Source organism: Miniopterus natalensis, chromosome 4 (assembly GCF_054644295.1).
Source record: "Miniopterus natalensis isolate mMinNat1 chromosome 4, mMinNat1.hap1, whole genome shotgun sequence".
NCBI lineage: Eukaryota > Metazoa > Chordata > Mammalia > Chiroptera > Miniopteridae > Miniopterus > Miniopterus natalensis.
In genome coordinates this window covers 67,160,375-67,181,530 of record NC_142084.1, presented here as the reverse complement: position 1 = coordinate 67,181,530, position 21,156 = coordinate 67,160,375, and the positions used below count along the sequence as shown (strand labels likewise).

The 21,156-nt window shown below is 51.6% G+C and overlaps 1 protein-coding gene across 2 annotated transcripts; it reads left to right on the top strand.

The window, feature by feature from the left end:
- The first annotated feature begins 270 nt into the window (after positions 1 to 270).
- TYK2 (tyrosine kinase 2) lies at positions 271 to 20,003 on the top strand. 2 transcript variants are annotated; one of them, XM_016207941.2, is made up of 23 exons: positions 1,643 to 1,877; positions 5,093 to 5,216; positions 5,343 to 5,490; positions 5,829 to 5,992; positions 7,852 to 8,218; positions 8,667 to 8,870; positions 8,960 to 9,117; positions 10,886 to 10,994; positions 11,085 to 11,274; positions 11,351 to 11,454; positions 11,551 to 11,733; positions 11,807 to 11,894; positions 12,510 to 12,637; positions 13,698 to 13,833; positions 13,917 to 14,071; positions 14,972 to 15,122; positions 15,586 to 15,683; positions 15,798 to 15,990; positions 16,268 to 16,386; positions 16,794 to 16,966; positions 17,162 to 17,279; positions 18,169 to 18,279; positions 18,364 to 20,003. In XM_016207941.2, the coding sequence occupies exons 1-23, from the start codon at positions 1,643 to 1,645 to the stop codon at positions 18,496 to 18,498; spliced, it is 3,591 nt and encodes a 1,196-aa protein (XP_016063427.2). In that variant the 3' UTR covers positions 18,499 to 20,003. The 2 variants fall into 2 exon arrangements, with proteins under 2 accessions (XP_087672837.1, XP_016063427.2); XM_087816711.1 differs by lacking the exons at positions 16,794 to 16,966; positions 18,169 to 18,279; positions 18,364 to 20,003 and adding exons at positions 271 to 344; positions 1,162 to 1,338 and having other exon boundaries at positions 1,662 to 1,877; positions 17,162 to 17,273.
- Positions 20,004 to 21,156: the final 1,153 nt, after the last annotated feature.

The following is a 21,156-nucleotide window of genomic DNA, read 5'->3' as shown; positions in this document are numbered from 1 at the left end:
GAAGTCTGAACGGGGCCGCGGAGAAGGCCGGGCCGCGGAAGCCCGCTCGCGAGGACCACCCCTTTCCCCGCCTCTCCCACCGAGTCAGCCAGTCGCTGACGCTGCGGCACATCCGGTAGCCGATCTAGCCAATCGCGGTTGAGCGGAGAGACCCAGGGACCAATAGGAGTGCCTCCGTTCCAAAGAAAGGACCAATGGTTACGTGTGACGGAAAGGTCGGCAGCCAGTGAGTGTGCCCTTTTCAGGTGGCCAATAGGAGGCGGCATCTCGGCGGCGACAGGGTGGTGGCCGCCCGCCCTGGCGGGACTAAGTATGGGTCTCGAACTAGAGTCCCCCCGGAAAGGGTGAGTGTGGAGGAGGGCACGGAAAGGGTGCCCCCCCCGGAGGTCATCTAGAAGGATGCGGCTGGCGGGAGGCGCGGGCCTGGCCGCGCTTGGCAGGAGGTGGGTAGAAGCCCCTGCTGCCTCCGGACTGGTCGATGCCCGGGGTGCTCATCACAGTTCCTGCCCTGTCCCCGGGGTTTGGAGCTTTGGGTGTGTGGTGTGCAGGCTTCCAGAGTGCAGACCTCGCCCCGACCCCATCCTCAAAGCTGGGTCTGGGCCCAATGGGGATGAGGAAGGGTGGACACCCCAAAAACCTCATCCCCATGATCTTATCTTAAACGTTAATAGACAATAATAGCGAACATTGATCAAGGGCCTACGGTATGCCAGGCCTTGTGCCCAGCCTTTTCCCTGCCTCATCTTATTGGATCCTCCTCACAGTCCTTGGAGGGAGAAACCTTTATATACCCATTTTCCAGATAAGGAAACCGGCCCAGAGAGAGGAGCTAATTCTTAAGGAATCCGACATTCTGCTATTACAACATTCTCCTCTTCCCATCACTGTTTGTCTGAAATCTGTAACATTGGTGGAATCCCTGAAAGCCCCTTTGTGGAGATACTGGGGACCTCAGGAGGTCTGGGCCCTGGACTAGTTTGGGAGGAGAGAGATGAACTAATCCCCTCCTAGGCTTGGGGGAGTCAGAAGGGCCTGGGGTCACTCATGGGGGTAGATGTGGGAGGCAGGAATATTGTCCTGAAAGAGAAAAAGCGATCACAAGGATGAAACCAGGAATAATGATTTTACTCTTGTTTTTGTCATATTTGTTGTTTTTTTCAGGCCTATATCAAGGTCTGTGCTGAACATATGCATATGAATATGCAGAATGGTGTTGAAATGGCACAACCATCTTTTGATGGCAACACATCGCCAGTCTTCAGATGGGGAAACTGAGGCCCAGTGTGGCTAAGTGACTTGCTTGAGTTGACACAGGGAGCGCCCAGATTCAACCCCCAGGTCTGTCTGACCACACCTGCCTGCCTGGTTATTTTGGGAATAATGTTTTCAGAATAGATTTTTGTATTGGTACCAGTTTGTGCAATAAAGAGGTTGGATGTTGTCATTGTTCACGACAGGTCTAAAAGGTGGGGGTAAATATCCTAGCTCCATCAAACATGTGGAAACTGAAGCTCAGGGAGGGGAATTGGGTGCCCGAGGTAGCACAACAAGAGGCTTTCAGAATATTCCCCTCAGGCCTCAGTCTAAAGGAGCAGCAGGTTGAAGTGCTAACAGGAGCCTCCAGGCTAAGGCCTGGGGACTAATGGGCTGTTCCTTCCCAGCCAAGCCAGCTGTCAAGATCATGCCTCTGGGCCATTGGGGCTCCACCTCCAGGGGCAGCAAGCCCAATGGGGACGAAGCTCAGCTCACAGCCATCACAGGAGGCCTGAAGGTGCTCCTGCACTGGGCTGGTCCTGGCGGCGGGGAGCCCTGGGTCACTTTCAGCGAGGCCACACTGACTGCAGAGGAGGTCTGCATTCACATCGCACACAAAGTCGGTGAGTCCCATGGTAGGGGTGGAGGTGCTGGCAACAGCTGAACCCCATTCTTGCATCTGTCTGCCTGTTCATTCATCAGACATTGAGATCCTACTGGGTGCCAGCCCCAAATCACTACCTTTGTAGCACTGATATTATCATAGGGAAGTAATAATAAATAAGAAAACTGTGTGGGAGGGCAGAGATAGATAATTTTAAACTTAAGAAGATAAGAGAGGGAGCCACAAGGATATCTGAGGAGAAATGGGTATTAGGCAGAGGGAATAGCAAGTGCAAAGGCCCTGAAGTGGGAACTTGCCAACAACAGCTAGAGCTGAGTGAGAGGAGACAGGGATAGGTGAGGGAAAGTAGGTGACAGTGCAGGTCGTACAGGGCCTTGTGGGCCTCAGGGAGGACTTTGGTTTTTACTCCAAGTGAGGTGGAACTGTGAGCAAAGGAGGGACGTGACTAGACTCAGGTGTTCACAGTGCTCTCTGGTTGCTGTAGGGGAAACAGACTGTGGTGGGTGAGGGTGGGAGCAGGGAGGCCAGGTGAACTCCTGGTAGAAGATGATGGGGGAGAGGTGAGTCAGGGCCAGATCTTACAATGCCCTAAGTGCTAGTGGGAGGAATTGAGAGTTTAGACTTTTCCTTGAGAGCAGTAAGGAACCATCTACTGCTGGAAGAGCCTGCAGTAGATGTGCTCAAAAGTGTACTTTCTTCTGCCAGAGGAGTAGATGGTCTCTCCAAGGAGACTTTGCTTACATGCCCCTTTCTCCAGGAAGTCCTCTCAGACTTCCTCCCCCATAACTGGGTGAGGGCCTTCTGGTGGATTTCTACAACACCTTGTACTTTTCAATCAATGGCTGATTCTTAAAAGAACTCAGACAGATGTGCTGGGTGATATGAAATGTGCCTGTCAGAGGGAATAGCATGTGCAGGGGCGCCCAAAGAGCCTGATCTATTTGAGGAAACGAAAGTAAAAGTAACTAGAGTGGCAGTTTCAAGAATTTGGAAGCAGGAGTAGGACTTGAAACCAGAGTATAACTGTAAGGGTCCAGGTCATGGTTATTCTGTGATGAGGGGTTGAGCTTTCTTAGGGGGCAATAGGGAGCCATGGAAGGTTTAAGCCAGAGAATGAAATAGTCAGATTGGCTCTTTAGGAAGTTGTCTCACAGGGAGACATTCTTCTACTTGAGGCAGTACACTTGGATGCAGTGACTGAGAGCAATTTGGCATCATCTAACACGGTTGAAATGTTAGAGGCCACACAGCTCTCCTCCTAGATATTCACTGTACAGACACTCAGCTCATGTGTTCCCGGAGATGCATATGAGAATGTTCAGAGCTGCCTTGCTTATCTTAGTGAAAAATGGGAAACCATCTTAAAGTTCCTCTATAGGAGAATGCACAAATAAATAGCAGTATTGTTAAACACTGGAATACTATAAAGCCACAAAAGGGAATTTAACCATTACACATATCATCATGTGGCATGAAAAAGCAAATTGCAGGATACCTATGGTATAATACCACATCTTGAGTATATAATATTCAAGACTAGATCATAGAGGATATGAAAATGATAAACTTCATTTCAGGAGTATGGTTACCTCTTTGTGGGAGGAGAAAGGAGGTGGTTGTAGGTGGGGGCTTCAATTGTACTTTCCAAGTTTTATTTCTTTATCTGGTGGCTGGTACTTAGGTGATTATAAATTATTCTGAAAGAACTATTTTAAATAAAAAATTTAAGTGATGTGGCCCTGGCCGGTGAGCTCAGTGGCTAGAACATTGGCGCACACACCAAAGGGTTGCGGGTTTGATTTCCAGTCAAGGGCATGTGCCTGGGTTGCAGGTTCAATCCCTGGCCCAGTCGGGACATGTGCGGGAGGCAGCTGATCGAAATATGGATGTTTCTCTCACCCCTTCCTCCCTCCCTTCCACTCCCTGAAGAAATCTTGGAAAAAAATATCCTCCGGTAAGGATTTAAAAAAAAAAATTTGACCGGCCACAATGACTCAGCAGTTAAGCATCAACCTATGATCCTGGAGATCTCAGTTTGATTCCCAATCGGGGCATATGCCTAGGTTCCAGGCTTGATCCCCAGTGGAGGGCGTGCAGGAGGCAGCTGATCAATGACTCTCATCATTGATGTTTCTGTCTCTCTCTCTCCCTCTCCCTTCCTCTGAAATCAATATATTAAAAAAAAAATTTTTTTTAAGTGATGTGTATTTTAAAAAATGCCTTGGGTGGCCAATGTGGGAAATGACAGCAAGTCTGGAGGATGGACTAGGCCTGGGCTTTGGATTTGAAAGAAGTGGGTGGATCCCAGAGAGATGGAGGATTTGTACCAATCTAAAGGGGAAAGGGCGGGAGGAATTGAGGACAAGCACCAAGTCCTGGCTTAACTGGGCAGAGGCCCTGGCCAGTGTGATTCATTTGGTCAAACATCACCCTTGAAAGGTCACCAGTTCAATTCCCAGTTAGGGCACATGCCCAGATTTTGGGCTCGGTTCCCTATCCAGGTGGGTTGAGGTGCATGCGGGAGGTAACAGTGCATGCGGGAGGTAACAGATTGATGTTTCTCTCTCTCTCTCTAAAAAAAAAAAAAAATCAACAAAAACATATTTAAAAATGAACTAGGCAGAGGAGGGGCAGGTGTGGGGAGCTTAGATAAGATCTGTTTGGTACAAGGCACCTCTAAGGCAGCATGTGACATCCAGGGGGAGACAGCCAGGAGGTAGTTAGGTATGTCTTCTGGGTTAGAGAGATCAGAGTAGAGTTGTGTTAGTCAGTCTACGATAGGTTTTGCTGCAGTAACAAGCATCACTCCCCTCCCCCAGTTTTCCTGGGTTAAAACAATAAAGATATACCTAAAATTGAATGCAGGTCAGATAGTTCACCTCTATCTTGTGCTTCACCACCTGGCACAAGGGGTCTCCAATATCTCTGGGTAGGGAAGATGGCAGGAGCGTTTATTTCCAGGCCTGGAAGTATGCATATTTGTGTGCTCACATCCCATTTGCCAGAAACCAATCCAAAAGCCCCATCCAAGCAACAAGGGAAGCTGGAAAATGTAGTTCGCTGTGAGGCCACAGCATGGTCTGCATATTGCATTGTTCTCTGGCAGCAGGGGAGGAGGCCTAAGAAGGCTTGTGAAGGAAGATAGCAGGTCTGGGGGCCCATGGGTTGATACAGCAAACACTGACTCCATATGTTGCTTCTTCCCTGTTCCAGGCATCACTCCACCCTGCTTCAATCTCTTTGCCCTCTTTGATGCCCAGGCCCAAGTCTGGCTGCCCCCAAACCACATTCTGGAGGTCTCCAGAGACACAAACTTGACGCTATACTTTCGCATGAGGTGGGTGAAGGCATGTGGGAAGGCTTGTCCCCTTTTGTTCTGTCTCTTCTCTCCCCTGAATCCCACCTTCTTGGAGCTGGTCTGAATCCATGCACTGCCCCATCTGTGCCTCCTCCCTTCCTTTAGGTTTTATTTCCGGAACTGGCATGGCACAAATTCTCAGGAGCCAGCTGTGTGCCGCTGCAGGCCCCCAGGGGCCGAGGCTTCGTCAGAACAGGCAGAGCATGGGGTGCAACTCCTGGACCCAGCCTCCTTTGAGTACCTCTTTGAGCAGGTGTGAGCAGGGCTGGAGGTGGGATTATTTCAGGGGGACTTAGGGACAGTTGAGGTGCCTCCACTTCTTTCCCCAATTATAGCTAATAGGTTTCAACTCATGCCACCTGGGATCCTTTTTCCTACCTGAACCAAAGGGTTCTGAGACTCAAGATTGCACGGGAAAGAGTCTGATTGATTGGTGATGTCTACCACAAGCTTGGGCAGAGGAAGCAGGCATGCTGTATATTTGGCCTTTCCAGAAAATGGGGAGGCCCTCCCTCCCCTCCCAAAGTGGCCAGAAGCTGGGATTGAACAGGTTCTCAGGCCTCCCTTTCAGCCTGATTTCCCCACCCCCAGGGCAAGCATGAGTTTGTGAATGATGTGGCATCGCTGTGGGAGCTGTCGAGTGAGGAGGAGATCCACCACTTTAAGAATGAGAGCCTGGGCATGGCCTTTCTGCATCTCTGCCACCTTGCTCTCTGCCGCGGTGTTCCCCTGGAGAAGGTGGCCAAGAAGATCAGGTGCCTGGGAATGGGGCGGAGACACTGTGTAGGTGGATGGAAACACCTGGGCATCCAGGGGCCAAGGTAGACCTTGCAAACTGCCATGCCTTCATTCGTTCAACACACATTTATTGAGCACCTACTGTATGCTGGCAATAGTTCTGGTTGTTGAGGACACAACAGTGAACAAGTCATACAAAAACCCCTGCCCTCTTGGCTCTCACATCTGGTGAAGAAGACAGGCAATAAAAAAAAATACAAAAGTAAAATGTATAGTATTACAGATGGTGATAAAGTGCAATGGGGGAAAATTAAGCAGGAAAAGAGAAAGAGGGGAAATGTCAGGGAGTGAGGGGTGTATAATGTAAATTGGGTAGTTGGGGAATTCCTCACTGAGGAGGTGATGGTCATATTCAAAGATTTGAAGGAAGTGAAGGAGGAAGCCATGTGGATATCTGGGACAAGAGGGAACAGCCAGGGAAAAGGCCCTGTGGCTGGACTGTGCCTGATACATTATTTGTTTATTTATTTTAATGTTTTTATTGATTTCAGAGAGAGGAAGGGAGAGTGAGATAGAAACATCAATGATGAGAGAGAATCATTGATCAGCTGCCTCCAGCATGCCCCCTACTGGGTATTGAGTCTGCAACCTGGGCATGTGCCCTGACTGGGAATCGATAGCCAGGTCCATGGGTCAATATTCAATGACTGAGCCACACTGGCTGGGTATGTGGTTGATATGGAGCAAGTGTGGCTAGAGCCAGGTGAGCTTGGAGAACTCCCTAGAATTCAAGGGAAGGAAGGGGCTAGCTATGCTCACCTCCATTGCCAAGGGCTGGGGCAATCAGGGCATACTGCCTGGAGGAGGCAACAGGAAAACTGGGTCTTTCAGGACCATCAGTTCTTAAAGCACATATTTTTCAGTCCCTGTCATGTTATCATTCTGGAGAACTAGGGCCATGACAGCAAATGAAGCTCAGGGTGCTGGGAAGCCCACAAGTGGCAGCCTATCCAGCCTGGAGATCAGAGGACATTTCCCAGGGGAGCTGATATTTCTGCTAAGACCTGAAGGTTGAGTCAGCTTTATCCTGTTGTGGACTGTGCTGGCAAAGCATTCTAGGCAGAGGGAACAGCCTATACAAAAGCCCAGAGGCAGAAGGTGGCAAAAGCCTATTTCCAGGGGAACTAAATTTGGAATATGATTGCTCAAGTGCAGGTGGCGATCATAGTCAGGGGGCCTTTCCCCCAGGGCAGAAGTGAGTCCTGGAAGGATTGGAAGTGGGGGCAGAAGGCAGCTAGAACCTCAAGCTTTAGGATTCCTCTGGTCGGGGTGGGAGAGAAGCCTTGGAACATAGAGTCTGAGGCTTGGAAACTTGTAATCTAGGGGCACTATACTAATAGTTGGGTACAGGGCAGGTGATGGGGTGAGAAGGCAGGGCTTTGTGAAGAGCAGAGGGGTCCCCAGAGTTGTGCCTTTTATTAATGATCATAATATTAATGAAAAATACAATAGTGACTTCAGTGATAATAACAGTTGATGCTGATACAGTCATTATTCTGTCATCAGCCCTACAGGTGGGCACTGTTTATACTCATTTTTCAAATGAGCAGACAGAGCCCTATAGAGCTTAAGGAAGTTGTCCAACAACTGGGATTTCAGTCCCAGAGTCCTCTTCTGAGTTCTGTGCCCCAGTCCCCAACACCACCCAGCCTCCCTGTGCTGGCCCTTTATCATATTCTCTCTTTCCACTTCACGACAGCTTGCCTATTTTCTAGATGAGGCAGCTGCAGTTCAGAGAAGTTAAGTCATTTTCCCGATGTCACCCAGCCTGGCCTGCAACTAGACCCCTAACCAACCCTCTTGGTCACCTCCACAGCTTCAAGGACTGTATCCCACGCTCCTTCCGGCAGCAGATCCGGCAATACAATGGGTTCACACGACTACGCCTTCGAATCATCTTCCGCAGGTTCCTGCAGGCCTTCCAACCAGGCCGCCTTTCCCAGCAGGTCATCATGCTCAAGTACCTGGCCACACTTGAGCGGCTGGCACCCCGCTTCGGCACTGAGTGTGTGCCTGTGTGTCACCTAGAGCTGCTAGCCCAAGCCGAGGGGGAGCCTTGCTATATCTGGGACAGTGGGCAGGCCCCTGGAGACCCCAAGCCCAAGTCTGCAGTCAAGCCCCCCACCCATGAGGTGCTAGTGAGTGGAACTGGTGGCATCCAGTGGCGGCCAATACAGACAGAGGTGAGCAGGGGGCCCCTTCCATCTGGGGGTCCGGGTGGGATTGGGCGGGAGCTCCTCTTCAACCTTGGCCTTGGTCTCTGAGGGGGGTTATGGTGAGCCCTTTCCCCACATGGCTCTGGGGGGGTGTCCTTCTGTTCCCTGGAGTCTGTTTCTTGGGAAGTGTCTCTGCCTGCCCCCTGGGGACCCTGTTTCTGAGGTGTGTACCTCTGAGAACCCCTTTGGACTCGGGATGAGAAAGCTAGGATTCTCCTCTCTGTCCTCCCCAACGTTCTGGCTTCTGGCATGTCTATCTCTTGGGGGTGGGTCCCCTGTCCCACCTGTGACTCAAGAGGGGATATTTGAGATTTTCCGGTTCTTCCAGCTCCAGCCTATCCTCATGGGGAATGTGCAGGGGACTAAACAGGCCTAGCCCTGCTCAAATCAACCTCCACATGTGCTGGGTTTCCAGGGTCCCAGTGGTGGTGACGGTGGCAGCAGCAGGGATCCTCATCCTGGCTTATCCAGGAAGAAAGCCAAGGCCCAACAGTTGGGCAGCCAACCCATGGACAGGCCGCGGGAGGCACCATGGGCCTACTTCTGTGACTTCCAGGACATCACCCATGTGGTACTGAGAGAACACCGTGTCAGCATCCACTCTCAGGACAAATGCCTGGTGGGACTCGAGACTGGGGGCTGGGCTGAGGGCTGGGCTGGGGGCACCCCCAGTCTGCAGTACCTGCCTGATATTCCCGTGGCCTGTAGGAGCTGACCCTGCCTTCCCGGGCCATCGCTCTGTCCTTGGTGTCACTAGTGGATGGCTATTTCCGCCTGACGGCTGACTCGAACCACTACTTGTGCCATGAGGTGGCTCCTCCACGCCTGGTAATGAGTATCCAGGACGGTGTCCATGGACCCCTGCTGTGAGTGACCAGAGGGAGGCTGGGCGGCATGGGCCGTGGTGGTGGCAGCTGCCAACTAGACCCTGAGCTCTGGGGACTGTGGGGCTCAAATGAGGTGTGTGCACATGTTTGTGTGCATTCGTGTCTCAGTGTGTGCAACTGTTTGTGTGCTTGTGTGAGTGCATATGTGCATGCATGTGTGTTCCCCCATGTGTGCTTATTTGCAAGTGCACCCACGTGTGCTTGTCTCTGTGTGTGTATGCATGTAAGTGTACATTTGTGTGTGCTTGCATACGAGTGTGGCAACAGGGATTAAAGAGTGAGAGAGGGACTTGCGATGGGTTGGGCAGCATATCATGATGAGAGTGCCTGAGTTTGGGACTGTTGCCGTGCATGTCTGGATATTTAATAGCCCATGTGTTGTGTGGCCATGTCACTGCTCCGGTGACTGCATATAAAATTGTCCTCACACATTTTCACATGAGATGCAATGGGTGATTTTGGGGGGACTGTGTTGTACAAACGTGGTGGCCATTCAGAAACATGTGGGTGTTTACACCCCTGCAGGTGTGTGTTGTCCTGGTGATTGTGGGTCACTGAGTGATGCTGTTTGGACTTGTGGGGTAGAGAATACAAAGTGTCAGTGCTTATGTGGTAATCAGATGCCTGTGTGCTGTCCTGCATGCTGCTAGGTCACAGTCTGTGACTGTCAACTTATCTGGTCATTGCTCCTGTGCCTGGGTGTCCTTTGTCCTACCTGTAACACTGGGACTTGCCTCTAGGGGTTTCTAAGAGATCTGACCCCTCTGAGCCTAGTCTCTACGCCAGAGGAGGGTGTAGTAGCCATTTTACCTCATGAGAGCTGTGGCTGTGCCCTGTCATGCTAGGTGTGTGCCACTTGTACAGAGTCTGTGAGCCATGTCAGTGTGTCTTAGTCTGTTCGGGCTGCTGTAACAGAATACCACAGACTAGATGGCTTAGAAACAGCAGACACTTATTTCTCACAGCTCTGAAGGCCAGAACTCCAAGTTCAAGGTACCAGCAAATCAGGTGTCTGGTGAGGGCCCACTTCCTAGTTCAGGACAGCTATCTTCTTGCTGTGTCCTCAAGTGGTGGAAGGGGCAAGGAAGCTCTTTGGGGTCCATTTTATAATGCATGAATCCCATTCATGAGGACTACGCCACCATGACGTAATCACCTTCCAAAGGCCCCACCTCCCAATACCATCATAGCAGGGGGCTAGGGCTTCAACATGTATATTTTAGGGGACACAAACAGTCAGTCTGTAGCAGCATGTGGGCCACCACATATGTAGGCACCTGGGCCTATGTAGCTATGTCACCTTGTAGTGTCTGTTTGTGCTCATGATGCTTGTCACCTCTGGGTCTGGGATATTGAAGCCTCTGCATGGCCTTATTACACTGGGTAAGCAGCTGTGTGTATAGTCAGCTGTGTGACAGATCGCTTGTTGTGTGTCACCTGGGAATGTATGGCTGGGTGTGTGCCCATCGGCATTTGACAGCTGTTTCCTGTGTGTGTGTGTATGTCACTGTGTCAGTGATGGTGTCTGACAATTGCTATGCACAAGTTCTTGTGCCCCTATCTCTGTATGAGTTGTCATGTGTGACAGTATTATAGCTGTGTGTGTCCCAGATCCAGTGTCACCGCATAAGATGTGTCTGACATTTGTCCCAGCTGTGAGTGTGCCTCTCTGGGCAGGCGTTGGTGTTCTTGTTGCCAGGTGGGGGCCCAGCAGTGCCCCCTGATGCTGCCCCCTTGTCCCCCACAGGGAGCCATTTGTGCTGGCCAAGCTGCAGCCGGAGGATGGCCTCTATCTCATCCACTGGAGCACTAGCCACTTCAACCGCCTTATCCTCACAGTGGCCCAGCGGGGCCAGGTGGGCCTGGGGTGGGGGTTCTGGGCTGGGATTGGGTGCACTCCCTGCTTAGACCCCTGCTCACCACCCTCATCCTGCCACCCACCCCAGGCACCTGACACGCAGTGTTTGCGCCTGTGGAAGTTCCCCATTGAGCTGTGTGCGGGGACCTTCAGGCTGCAGAGCTGGGACCGGTCCTTCCCCAGCGTGCGGGAGCTGCGGGCTGCCCTGCAGGGCTGCTCACTGCAGGCTGGTGACAACTGCTTCTCCCTGCGCCACTGCTGCCTGCCGCAGCCAGGAGGTATGATGACGGGGCCACAGGGTGGGGTGGCAGCTCCCCCCACGCCGGCCCTCAGTGACTTTCCTCTCATCCCCAGAGAGCTCCAACCTTATTGTCATGCGGGGGCCTCAGGCCAGCACCAGGTCTCTCAATCTCAGCCAGCTCAGCTTCCACCGGGTCTGCCAGGATGACATCACCCAGGTGTGTGTGGGCATGGGGCCCCTCGGAGCACAGGGGGCATGGTGAGGGCAGTCACCAGCTGTTGTCATGGAGGTGCTCCCTGCCATGTTCCCCCAGCTGTCCCACTTGGGCCAGGGCACAAGGACCAATGTGTATGAGGGCCTCTTGCGAGTTGGGGGCGGATGCCCTGAGGAGGACAAGGCAGATTGTGAGGATACCACCTTGCTTGGTGGGGACCATGGGCAGGAGCTGCGTGTCGTGCTGAAGATGTTAGACCCCAGTCACCATGACATTGCCCTGGTGAGTGAGTGCAGCCAGGGGGCAGGGAGAGGGGGCAGGGTATGCGGCCACCTGACCTGGCCTGTCCTCACAGGCCTTTTACGAGACAGCCAGCCTTATGAGCCAGGTATCCCACATGCACCTGACCTTCGTCCACGGTATCTGTGTGCACGGCTCTAAAAGTGAGTGGACCCCAGCATACACTCCCCACCATTTATAGGCCGACCCTGCCATTATACCCACTCCCTGGGCTGTACCCCAACCCTTGACCTGCATCCCGATACCAGACTACATACTGACCATTGATTAACATCCTGACCCCTTACTATACCCCAATCTGTGACTATTCAATTCTCACCTATGCCCCAACCCCTGACTTTATGCCAACCTATTGCAGTCAGCCTCTGACTACACCTTGGCCATTATCTGCACCCCAACTCTCGACTATACCCTAATTCCTGACTGCATTCCACCCGTCATCTACCACCCAGGTGCCTCTACAGCCCAGCCCCCATCTGCCCATCCTCACCTTTGTCACGGACATGGCAGCTGACTCTATATCCCAGACTCACCCTGGACCCAAATGACAACATTCGCCTCTGCCTCACCCTGCACCCACCTCAGCCTATACTCCATCCTTGTTTTTTCTCTCCCCAAATTCACTCCCAAGCCCCCCCTCCCCCCAACACCCCTGCCCAGCAGCTTCCCCATCCACAGTCCCAGCTCCCATGTTCTTCCCCCGGTGCCCTGGAGGGTGGAGGCAGGTGGGCGGCCCCTGCAGCAGCTGGCCTTTGCAGATATCATGGTGACAGAGTATGTGGAGCATGGACCCCTGGACACGTGGCTGCGGCGGGAGAGGGGCCATGTGCCTGTGGCCTGGAAGGTGGCAGTGGCCCAGCAGCTGGCCAGTGCCCTCAGCTACCTGGTATGTGGCCTGTGGGCGGGGCCTGGGTCAGTAGGGTGGGCCAGGGCAGCCTCAGTACTGGTTGGGGAGGCCTCAACACATCCTTCAATCCACACACTAGCTCCAAGAGATCTTTCCACAAACCTCTGCTCACATACTCCTGTGGTTCCCTCCTCCCCTCTCCCCTGAGAGGACACGTAACTCCTCCACTTGGTGTCCTTTGGGGCCTGGCCTCAGCTGCCTCTGTCACTCTCTCTTGCCATTCATCTCCAGCCCTTCCTGGTCCTCTCACCCCAGTTTCCAGAGCACCCCCTGTGTGCCAGGCTCTGTCCTAGGCCCTGGGGACACACAAAGAACAAAACAGACAAAAGTCTCTATCCTTTGGGAAGCCAGCATTTTTAGTTAAAGGGATAAACAGGAATAATTAAGTATGTTACATAATACGTTTGAAAGTAGTAAGAACCGTGCTGGGAGAGTAGGGGTGGAGTTAAGGAGTTGCTATAAGTTGGGAAAGAGGTGAAGTTTTATTTTATCTTATTTATTTTTAAAAAAAATATATCTTTACTGATTTCAGAGAGAAGAAGGGAGAGGGAGAGAGAGATAGAAATATCAATGATGAGAGTCATTGATTGGCTGCCTCCTACACGCCCCCAACTGGGGATCGAGCCCATAGCCCAGGCATGTGCCCTGACCAGGAATCGAACCTCAATCTCCTGGATCCTAGGTCAATGCTCAACCGCTGAGCCATGCCCGGCCAGGCATGAAGTTTTAACTAGATGGGTTGGGGAAGGATTCCCCAGGTGCATCCCAGGCAGAAGGAACAGCCAGCACAAAGGTGTGCCTGGCATGGGTTTGAGGAGAGCAGTGGCATCCTCTGGCCCTTTTTCCCAGGCCAAGAGCCTTAACCACCAGCTCTTGGAAGACAGGAAGGACCCACTGGGTGTCCCAGTCACAATGACATGTATTAGGATCCCAATAATGACCCTGGCTGTCTTTTTCACATGGGCTATCCCTGTGGGATGGGGTGGGGACAGTGTCTATAGGCCCCTAGTGGCTATGTCCCCTCTCCTTCCTACCCCAGGAGGACAAGCACCTGGTTCATGGTAACGTGTGTGGCCGGAACATCCTGCTGGCACGTCTGGGGCTGGCAGAGGGCACCAGCCCATTCATCAAACTGAGTGACCCCGGTGTGGGCCTGGGTGCCCTCTCCAGGGAGGGTGAGGACTGGGATAGGGCTGGGCATGGGGACTGGCTTACCCCACTCTTTTCACCCTTGGTGACCTCTGGCCCTGGCTCCCAGAGCGGGTAGAGCGGATCCCTTGGATGGCCCCTGAGTGCCTGTCTGGCGGAGCCAACAGCCTAAGCACCGCCGCTGACAAGTGGGGCTTTGGTGCCACCCTCCTGGAGATCTGCTTCGATGGGGAGGCCCCCCTGCAGGACCGCGGCCCCTCGGAGGTACAATGGGGGTTACCCTTGGGCCCTTCCCACAAAGGGGCCAGCACCACCAAGGAGTCTAGAGGTCAAGGTCCAGAGATGCCCCCTCCTGGCCTGTGGCCTTACATATGTTGCCTCATCTCTTTGGAGCTCCATCAGGTTATATGTGAGTTGGGGTTAACTGTAGTCCTGACCTCAAATGTCATTTGTGGCACACAGCAAACAAGTCACTGTTTCAGTTTTAGGTACAGTGACCAGGCTAGTGATTGGGGAAGCACAGGGAGAAGAAGTCCCAGAGAATGCCTCTGATCTAGCTGAGGAGTCAGGCAAGGCTTTCTAGAGGAAGTTTTTTTGTTTGTTTTTAAAAAAGAGAGCAGAAGGGAGAGAGGGAGATAGAGAAACATCAGTTTGTTCCACTTATTTGTGCATTCATTGGTTGATTCTTTTATGTGCCCTGACCAGGGATCGAACCCTCAATCTTGGCATATCGGGATGATGCTCTAACCAACTGAGCTGCTTGGCCAGGGCCAGGAAGTTTTAATCTAAATACAGAAATACCACAGTGGCTAGAGGGTGGTAGCCTTGGCACAGCTTGTGCAAAGGCCCAGAGGCTTTGATGCATTCAGGGAGCTGCATCTGCAGAGCTGGAAGCAGAGGTGGGTGGAAGCCAGAATAGGAAGGGCCAAGCATGAGATGCTCCACACAGCAGAATCTGCTGGACTCTGGTTCAAGCCCTAGCTCTGCAGTGGCAGGCAAGTTGGCTTCCCTTTGCCGAGGCTCAGTTGCCTCATCTGTAAAATAGGGATGACAGAACAAGGACCGGGCTGGTGTAACAATGCCACTCTAGGGTTTAACTCTGCCTCTTTGGTAAGGAGACTTGGAGGGTGGTGTCACCGACTCCTCAGGTCCCCTTCCCCACAGAAAGAGTACTTCTACCAGAAGCAGCACCGATTGCCTGAACCCTCATGCCCGGAGCTCGCCACACTCACCAGCCAGTGCCTGACCTATGAGCTGGCCCAGCGGCCCTCCTTCCGCACCATCCTTCGTGACCTCACTCACCTTCAGCCCCAAAGTGAGCCCCCAAGCCACTGCTAGGACCTTGGGGCAGGGGGAGGGGCTGGGAACCCTGTAGACACAGGCACAGTACACCCAGGGACTCTGATCAGTGGCTCAGGGTTTGTGCTGGGTTCTAATTCACTTAAGTGGGTGGGGGAATGCCTTAAGGTCTTAATATTTTGCTTGGAGACAGCCACAACTTTTTTGAATGAATTAGACCCTCACAATTTTTTTGGTTTTGCTTTCTCTCTTGATGAAAAGTTTGTGCCTTTACCGAGTTTCAGAATATCCCAGGTGTCAGTTTGATGCAGCCAATTCTGTGTTTTGGACCAGAAGTGGAATTTTCCAGCTGTTGCAAAAAGTTCCCTGATCTCTGGGTTGGATGCTGAGGGAAGCAGTCAATTGCTTTCTGTGCCCCAGAGTGTGGGCCTGCTGGGTAAAGGGTCATGCTCCAGCCTCACCCACTGTGGCTCTTCCAGATCTTGTTGAAGTCCTGTATGTGAACCCAACCTTGCCAGCATCAGACCCCACTGTTTTCCACAAGCGCTATTTGAAAAAGATCCGGGATCTGGGTGAGGTGAGGACCTGGAGGGCCGGTGGAGGAGTCTGGCTGTTAGAGACCTGCATGGAGGCAGGACTAGGGGTGGGGGACGGGGGCAGTGGGGCACTGACCATCCTGCATCTTGGCTAGGGTCACTTCGGCAAGGTCAGCCTGTACTGCTATGACCCGACCAACGAAGGCACTGGTGAGATGGTGGCAGTGAAAGCTCTCAAGGTGGGCTGCGGCCCTCAGCTCTACACTGGCTGGAGGCAGGAGATCGACATCCTGCGCACGCTCTACCATGAGCACATCGTTAAGTACAAGGGCTGCTGTGAGGACCAAGGTGGGCAAGACCGGCAGGTCCACGAGTGCCTGGCAATTAGAGCCTCTCAGTGCCTGGCTGGAGGACGCAGTTTGTAGGTGTAAGGGGGCTGCCTTCTTTCCCCCCACCCCAAGCTCTGCTCCCTCCCTCTATTGGGGATGGGGTTCAAGATGGATCCATTCTATCTGAGGACTAGGCCTAGTGTGGGAAGGTCTTGGCCCTTCCTACCCACCTGGGGGTAGGGGAACTGCAGGGTTCAGAGTGGGTAGCCCCCAGCCCCTGTCTCTATTGCCCTTAGGTGAGAAATCGATTCAGCTTGTCATGGAGTATGTACCTCTGGGCAGCCTCCGAGATTACCTGCCCCGGCATAGCGTAGGTCTGGCCCAGCTGCTGCTGTTTGCCCAGCAGATCTGCGAGGTAGGCCAGCTCACCTCTGCTGACAGAACTACCCCTTTCTCTTTGGCCTGGCCTGAGTGTCTCATCCCTTTGCTTGCCAGGCCCCGCCCCTGGGCCTGCACTCCTCTATACTGATCTCTTCACCTGGATACAACCCCAGTACTGGGTTCCCAATCCCACCTAGTTTCCACTTTTGGGACTCCCTTTGCTCGCTTGGCCACACCCAGCAGCCTAGTCCTTCCCAATTTGCCTGCCTCCTGCTCAGGGCCCCCTCTGTGGCCCCTGCTGTCCCACTGGGCTCCACCTGCCATCCTGCCTGCTTTTGCTCCAGGTCCCTGCAAGCCTGCCCTGACTGTCCCCAAACCATCCTGGTCACAGCTCCTCAGGCCCTACCTTGCCCCATTGCTCATGACCCACCCTGCCCCCAGGGAATGGCCTACCTGCATGCACAGCACTATGTCCACCGAGACCTAGCTGCCCGCAACGTGCTGCTGGACAACGACAGGCTGGTCAAGATTGGGGACTTTGGCCTAGCCAAGGCCGTGCCCGAAGGCCACGAGTACTACCGAGTGCGCGAGGATGGGGACAGCCCTGTGTTCTGGTGACTAGGTGAAACCCAGCCAAAGGGGGTTGCCAGGGTGGAGGTGGATGCTGGGGTCTCAGATGACAGGGCCTTGTCTCAGTGAAACTGCTTCCCCTTAAGGATGGGGCCCTAACTGGGGGCAGAGGGCTCCCAAGCTCCAGATAAGGACTCCATCCTGGTCTGACCCACAGCCTGACTGCCCTCTGCCCACAGGTATGCTCCCGAGTGTCTGAAGGAGTATAAATTCTATTATGCATCCGATGTCTGGTCCTTTGGTGTCACCATGTATGAACTGCTGACCTACTGTGACTCCAGGCAAAGCCCCCCGTCGGTGAGAGCCAGGCCCACACCGCCACCCCATACCAGAGGAGTTAGAAAAGCATGCATTCAATTCCCAACTCCCCCAGTTTAGTAAGTGCTTAATCCACCTGAGCCTCACAGTCCCAGTCTGTAAAATGGGCCACTTCCAGTGCCAGAGGCTTTGCTTGTGACAGAAATCCCACTGAAATAGGAACAGCTTATTCTGCTATTTGCAAACTATAGGGGAGAATTGGGGCACGGCTTGATCTATACCCTCATGACACCGTGAATCCCATTTTCTCCATCCTTCAGCTCTGCTATTCTCTGTGGTAGCATCTCTCAGGCCCTCTCTCTTGTGGCAACAGCCCCCCAAGCCACCCCACCCCACCCTGCTTTTCAGGCAGCCATTCCCCCAAACTGAGGGGAAAAAGGGTCGTCTTTCCAGCTTAATTTTCAGGACTCTCTGATTGGCCCAGCTTGGCTCATGTGTCCTCCAGGGAGCCAATCACTGTGTATCCACGAGCCATAATTCCTGGCCAGGCCTGGGCTGGGGGAGGAGCCAAGAGAATGTTAGGTGTTTATTCCCAAAATCAATCCGAGTGCCTAGATAGGAGGGAGGAAAAAGATCCTGTCCAGGCAAAAACAACCTGCTGGGAGGCTTAATAACAAGGCAAACATCTGATTCAGACTTACTGTATGAATATGATTTTCTCTAACTTTCACAATCATCCTAGGTGGTCAATGTTTTCACCCCATTTTACAGATGGGAAAACTGAAGCCTAAAGAAGTGAGATCTTAAGTCCAAACTTATGCAGCTGAGAAGTGGTAGAAGCAGGACTAGAACCCCTGTAGTCCCACTGCAAGCTCCTGGTCTCTACTTAGGCCCTGCCTGTTGAAGACTTGTCTTGTTTCTTCTGTAGAAATTCATCGAGCTCATAGGCCTCACCCAGGGGCAGATGACAGTACTGAGGCTCACTGAGCTGCTGGAACGAGGGGAGAGGCTGCCACGGCCAGAGAAATGTCCCCATGAAGTGAGACCTCCCCACCTTTCCCCTATCCCCGTCATCAGACTGTGGACAGAGCAGTGACCACAGCTCCAGTTTTTTCCTCCCCAGATCTATCTACTCATGAAGAACTGCTGGGAGGCAGAGGCCTCATTTCGCCCAACCTTCCAGAACCTCATACCCATCCTGAAAACGGTCCACGAGAAATACCAGGGCCAGGCCCCATCGGTGTTCAGTGTCTGCTGAAGCCTACCAGCGGCTCTGCTTCCACGAATCAGAGCAGGTAGTACCTGCAGAGAGGGCCTCCTACTTCTACCCCAGGGGGAAGTTGGCTTCACCCACTCCCTGTGCATTACTCCCTGAGATCCAGGTCTGTGACCTGAGTTTCCTTGTCTTCATCTGTTCAGCTTGTTATAACAGAATACCACAGGCTGGGTAGCTTATAAACAACAGAAATTGTCATGCTGGTGTGGCTCAGTGGTTGCGTGTCGACCTGTGACCAGGAGGTCACGGTTTGATTCCCAGTCAGGGCACATGCCCAGGTTGCCGGCTCTATCCTCAGTGGGGGGCTTGCAGGAGGCAGCCGATCAATTACTCTCATCATTGATGTTTCTATCTCCCTTTCCCTCTCTCTGAAATCAAACAAACAAATAAAAAAAGCCTGGCCTGGCTAGTGTGGCTTAGCAGTTGAGCATCAACCTATGATCCAGGAGATCAAGGTTCAATTCCTGGTCAGGGCATATGCCCGGGTTTCAGGCTTGATGCCTGGTAGGGGGCGTTCACGAGGCAGCCAATCAATGACTCTCTCATCATTGATGTTTCTATCCCTCTCCCTTCCTCTCTCTGAAATAAATAAAAAATATATTAATTTTAATATAAATATTGTAAAAGACACAAAAAAGCCAGAAATTTTTTTCTCAGTTCTGGAGTCTGGGAAGTCAAAGATCAAGATGCTAGCGTGGTTACATTTGTGTGAAGGCCCTCTTCCTGATTCATAGCCTGCACCTTCTCACTGTGTCCTCACAGGGTGGAAGGGGGCAAGGGATCTTTCTGGAGCCTCTTTTAGAGACCTAAGCACCTCCTAAAGACCCACCTCCTAATACCATCACATGAGGCATTTAGATTTCAACATCTGAATCTTAAAGGGACATAAACATTCAAACCATAGCATCTTCCACAGTCATGAGTCTGGCACAGGCTCTGGAGGGACCCAAGACAAGGAATTAATCAGTCCCTTGAATCCAATCTTTATGCCTTCCCCCAGCCCCCACCCTAAGAGCCCACCACCTCTACTAGCTAGTAATAAACTATTTCCTCTGCTGGAGGCTGTACTCTGGGTCCTTCATCAGCAAGTGCCTATTCTTCTGGGGACTGTAGCTACAGTGAGACACTCACTACAGAAGAAGCCACATTCAACTATTCAACCTTTACTCACCTCTGAATCACTAGCTAGCAGGTACACTAGTGCCAGGAACACAGAAGGCGCTCAGTAACTACTTGTTACATATACCAGCAAAGGATTTGGGGAGCCACATGCCATGTTGGTGAGACTGTCGGTTTCACCTTTTCCTCCCTGTGCAACCTCAGGCAAGTGACTTTCCCTATCTGGGCCTCAGTTCTCAACTACGAACTTCAGATGGTCATGCTTGCTACCTTGGAGGACTAATGTAAAGAACTATAAGGTTGCGTATGTCAAATGCTTAGCTGAGAGATATGCAAACAATTGCTTAATAAACATTTGATATTGTTAATCTGGTGTTTGTCAAAGTGCTTCTACTTAATACTTGTACTTGAGACGGGTGATGTGTCAGCCACATTGTGAAAAGCAGTTAAGTAATTTGCTTTTCCATAGGACTTCTCAAGACCTTATGCATTGAAGCTCTCATGAAGGGACAATTCCACACGATTCTAGTGCTATTTCCTTTTTATAACAGTTTTCAAAATTAAATATTCATTATAATTATCTTTTTTTGGATAGGTAATATTGACATAAGCAGTGAAATATCTCCCTCCTTCCCATTAGCCACCACTGTCACCTCCCTGGAGGCAACTAATGTCATCTGGTTTCCTGTTTTTGCTTCCAGAGACATTTCATCAAGATACAGGGAAGTCTGTACACATATAGTAGCAGCTCTAGTCGTATCCTTGCTCTTTTTTCCCTATGTAATAGGTCTTGGAGATGGTTGCATATATCTAGGCCTACAGTATTTCCTTGTTCTATTTTGTGGTTGTATTATAGTCCCTGTTGGGGTCCATGCAGTTATTTCTAATCCTTTGCTGTGTCCAGGATGCTGCTGCAGTGAGTAAGCGTGTGCACATTGTTCCACCCACATTCAAGGTACCTGTATGTACCTTGAATGTACCTGTATGTACCTTGTAGGACAAATTCTCAACAGGAATCGCTGCTCACATGATCTAGCCTGATAACTGGGAAGGATGTTGCCACTAAAATATGTCTTGATATTTGATAGGGTAGATTTATTCTCCCAAAATTATCTTGGCCTTTTTTTGTGTAGCTACTTTAAAAATAACTTTTATATGAACAATTTAAAGCATATGCAAAGCAAGGGAGAATAACATAATGAACAGCCAGCACCAACAGCTTCCAACACCTGTGGCCAGTCATATATTCCAACTCTACCCCCACACCCACCTCTGCCACTGGATCATTTTGAAACAAATCCCAGATATATCATTTTACCTGTAAAAACTTCCGTATGTATCTCAAAAAGATGTAACCACAAACAATCACTACAGTATCATCACACCTAAAAAGTTTAACAGTTTCTCAATATCACTGTGTAGTCTGCGAGATTTCCCTAATTGTCTCTCAAATATTTGGTGTTCATTTGTTTAGTTTGTTCAAACAAATCCAGACAAGGTTCACACACTGCATTTGGCTGA

What these genes read in the sequence shown, in the direction of transcription:
- TYK2 (XM_016207941.2), top strand. Translation starts at nt 1,643, where the DNA reads ATGGGCTGTTCCTTCCCAGCCAAGCCAGCTGTCAAGATCATGCCTCTG. An exon ending in TTGAGTACCTCTTTGAGCAG is followed by an intron (nt 5,491 to 5,828) that starts GTGTGAGCAGGG and finishes CCCCACCCCCAG; the next exon opens with GGCAAGCATGAGTTTGTGAA. An exon ending in CAGAGAAATGTCCCCATGAA is followed by an intron (nt 18,280 to 18,363) that starts GTGAGACCTCCC and finishes TTTCCTCCCCAG; the next exon opens with ATCTATCTACTCATGAAGAA.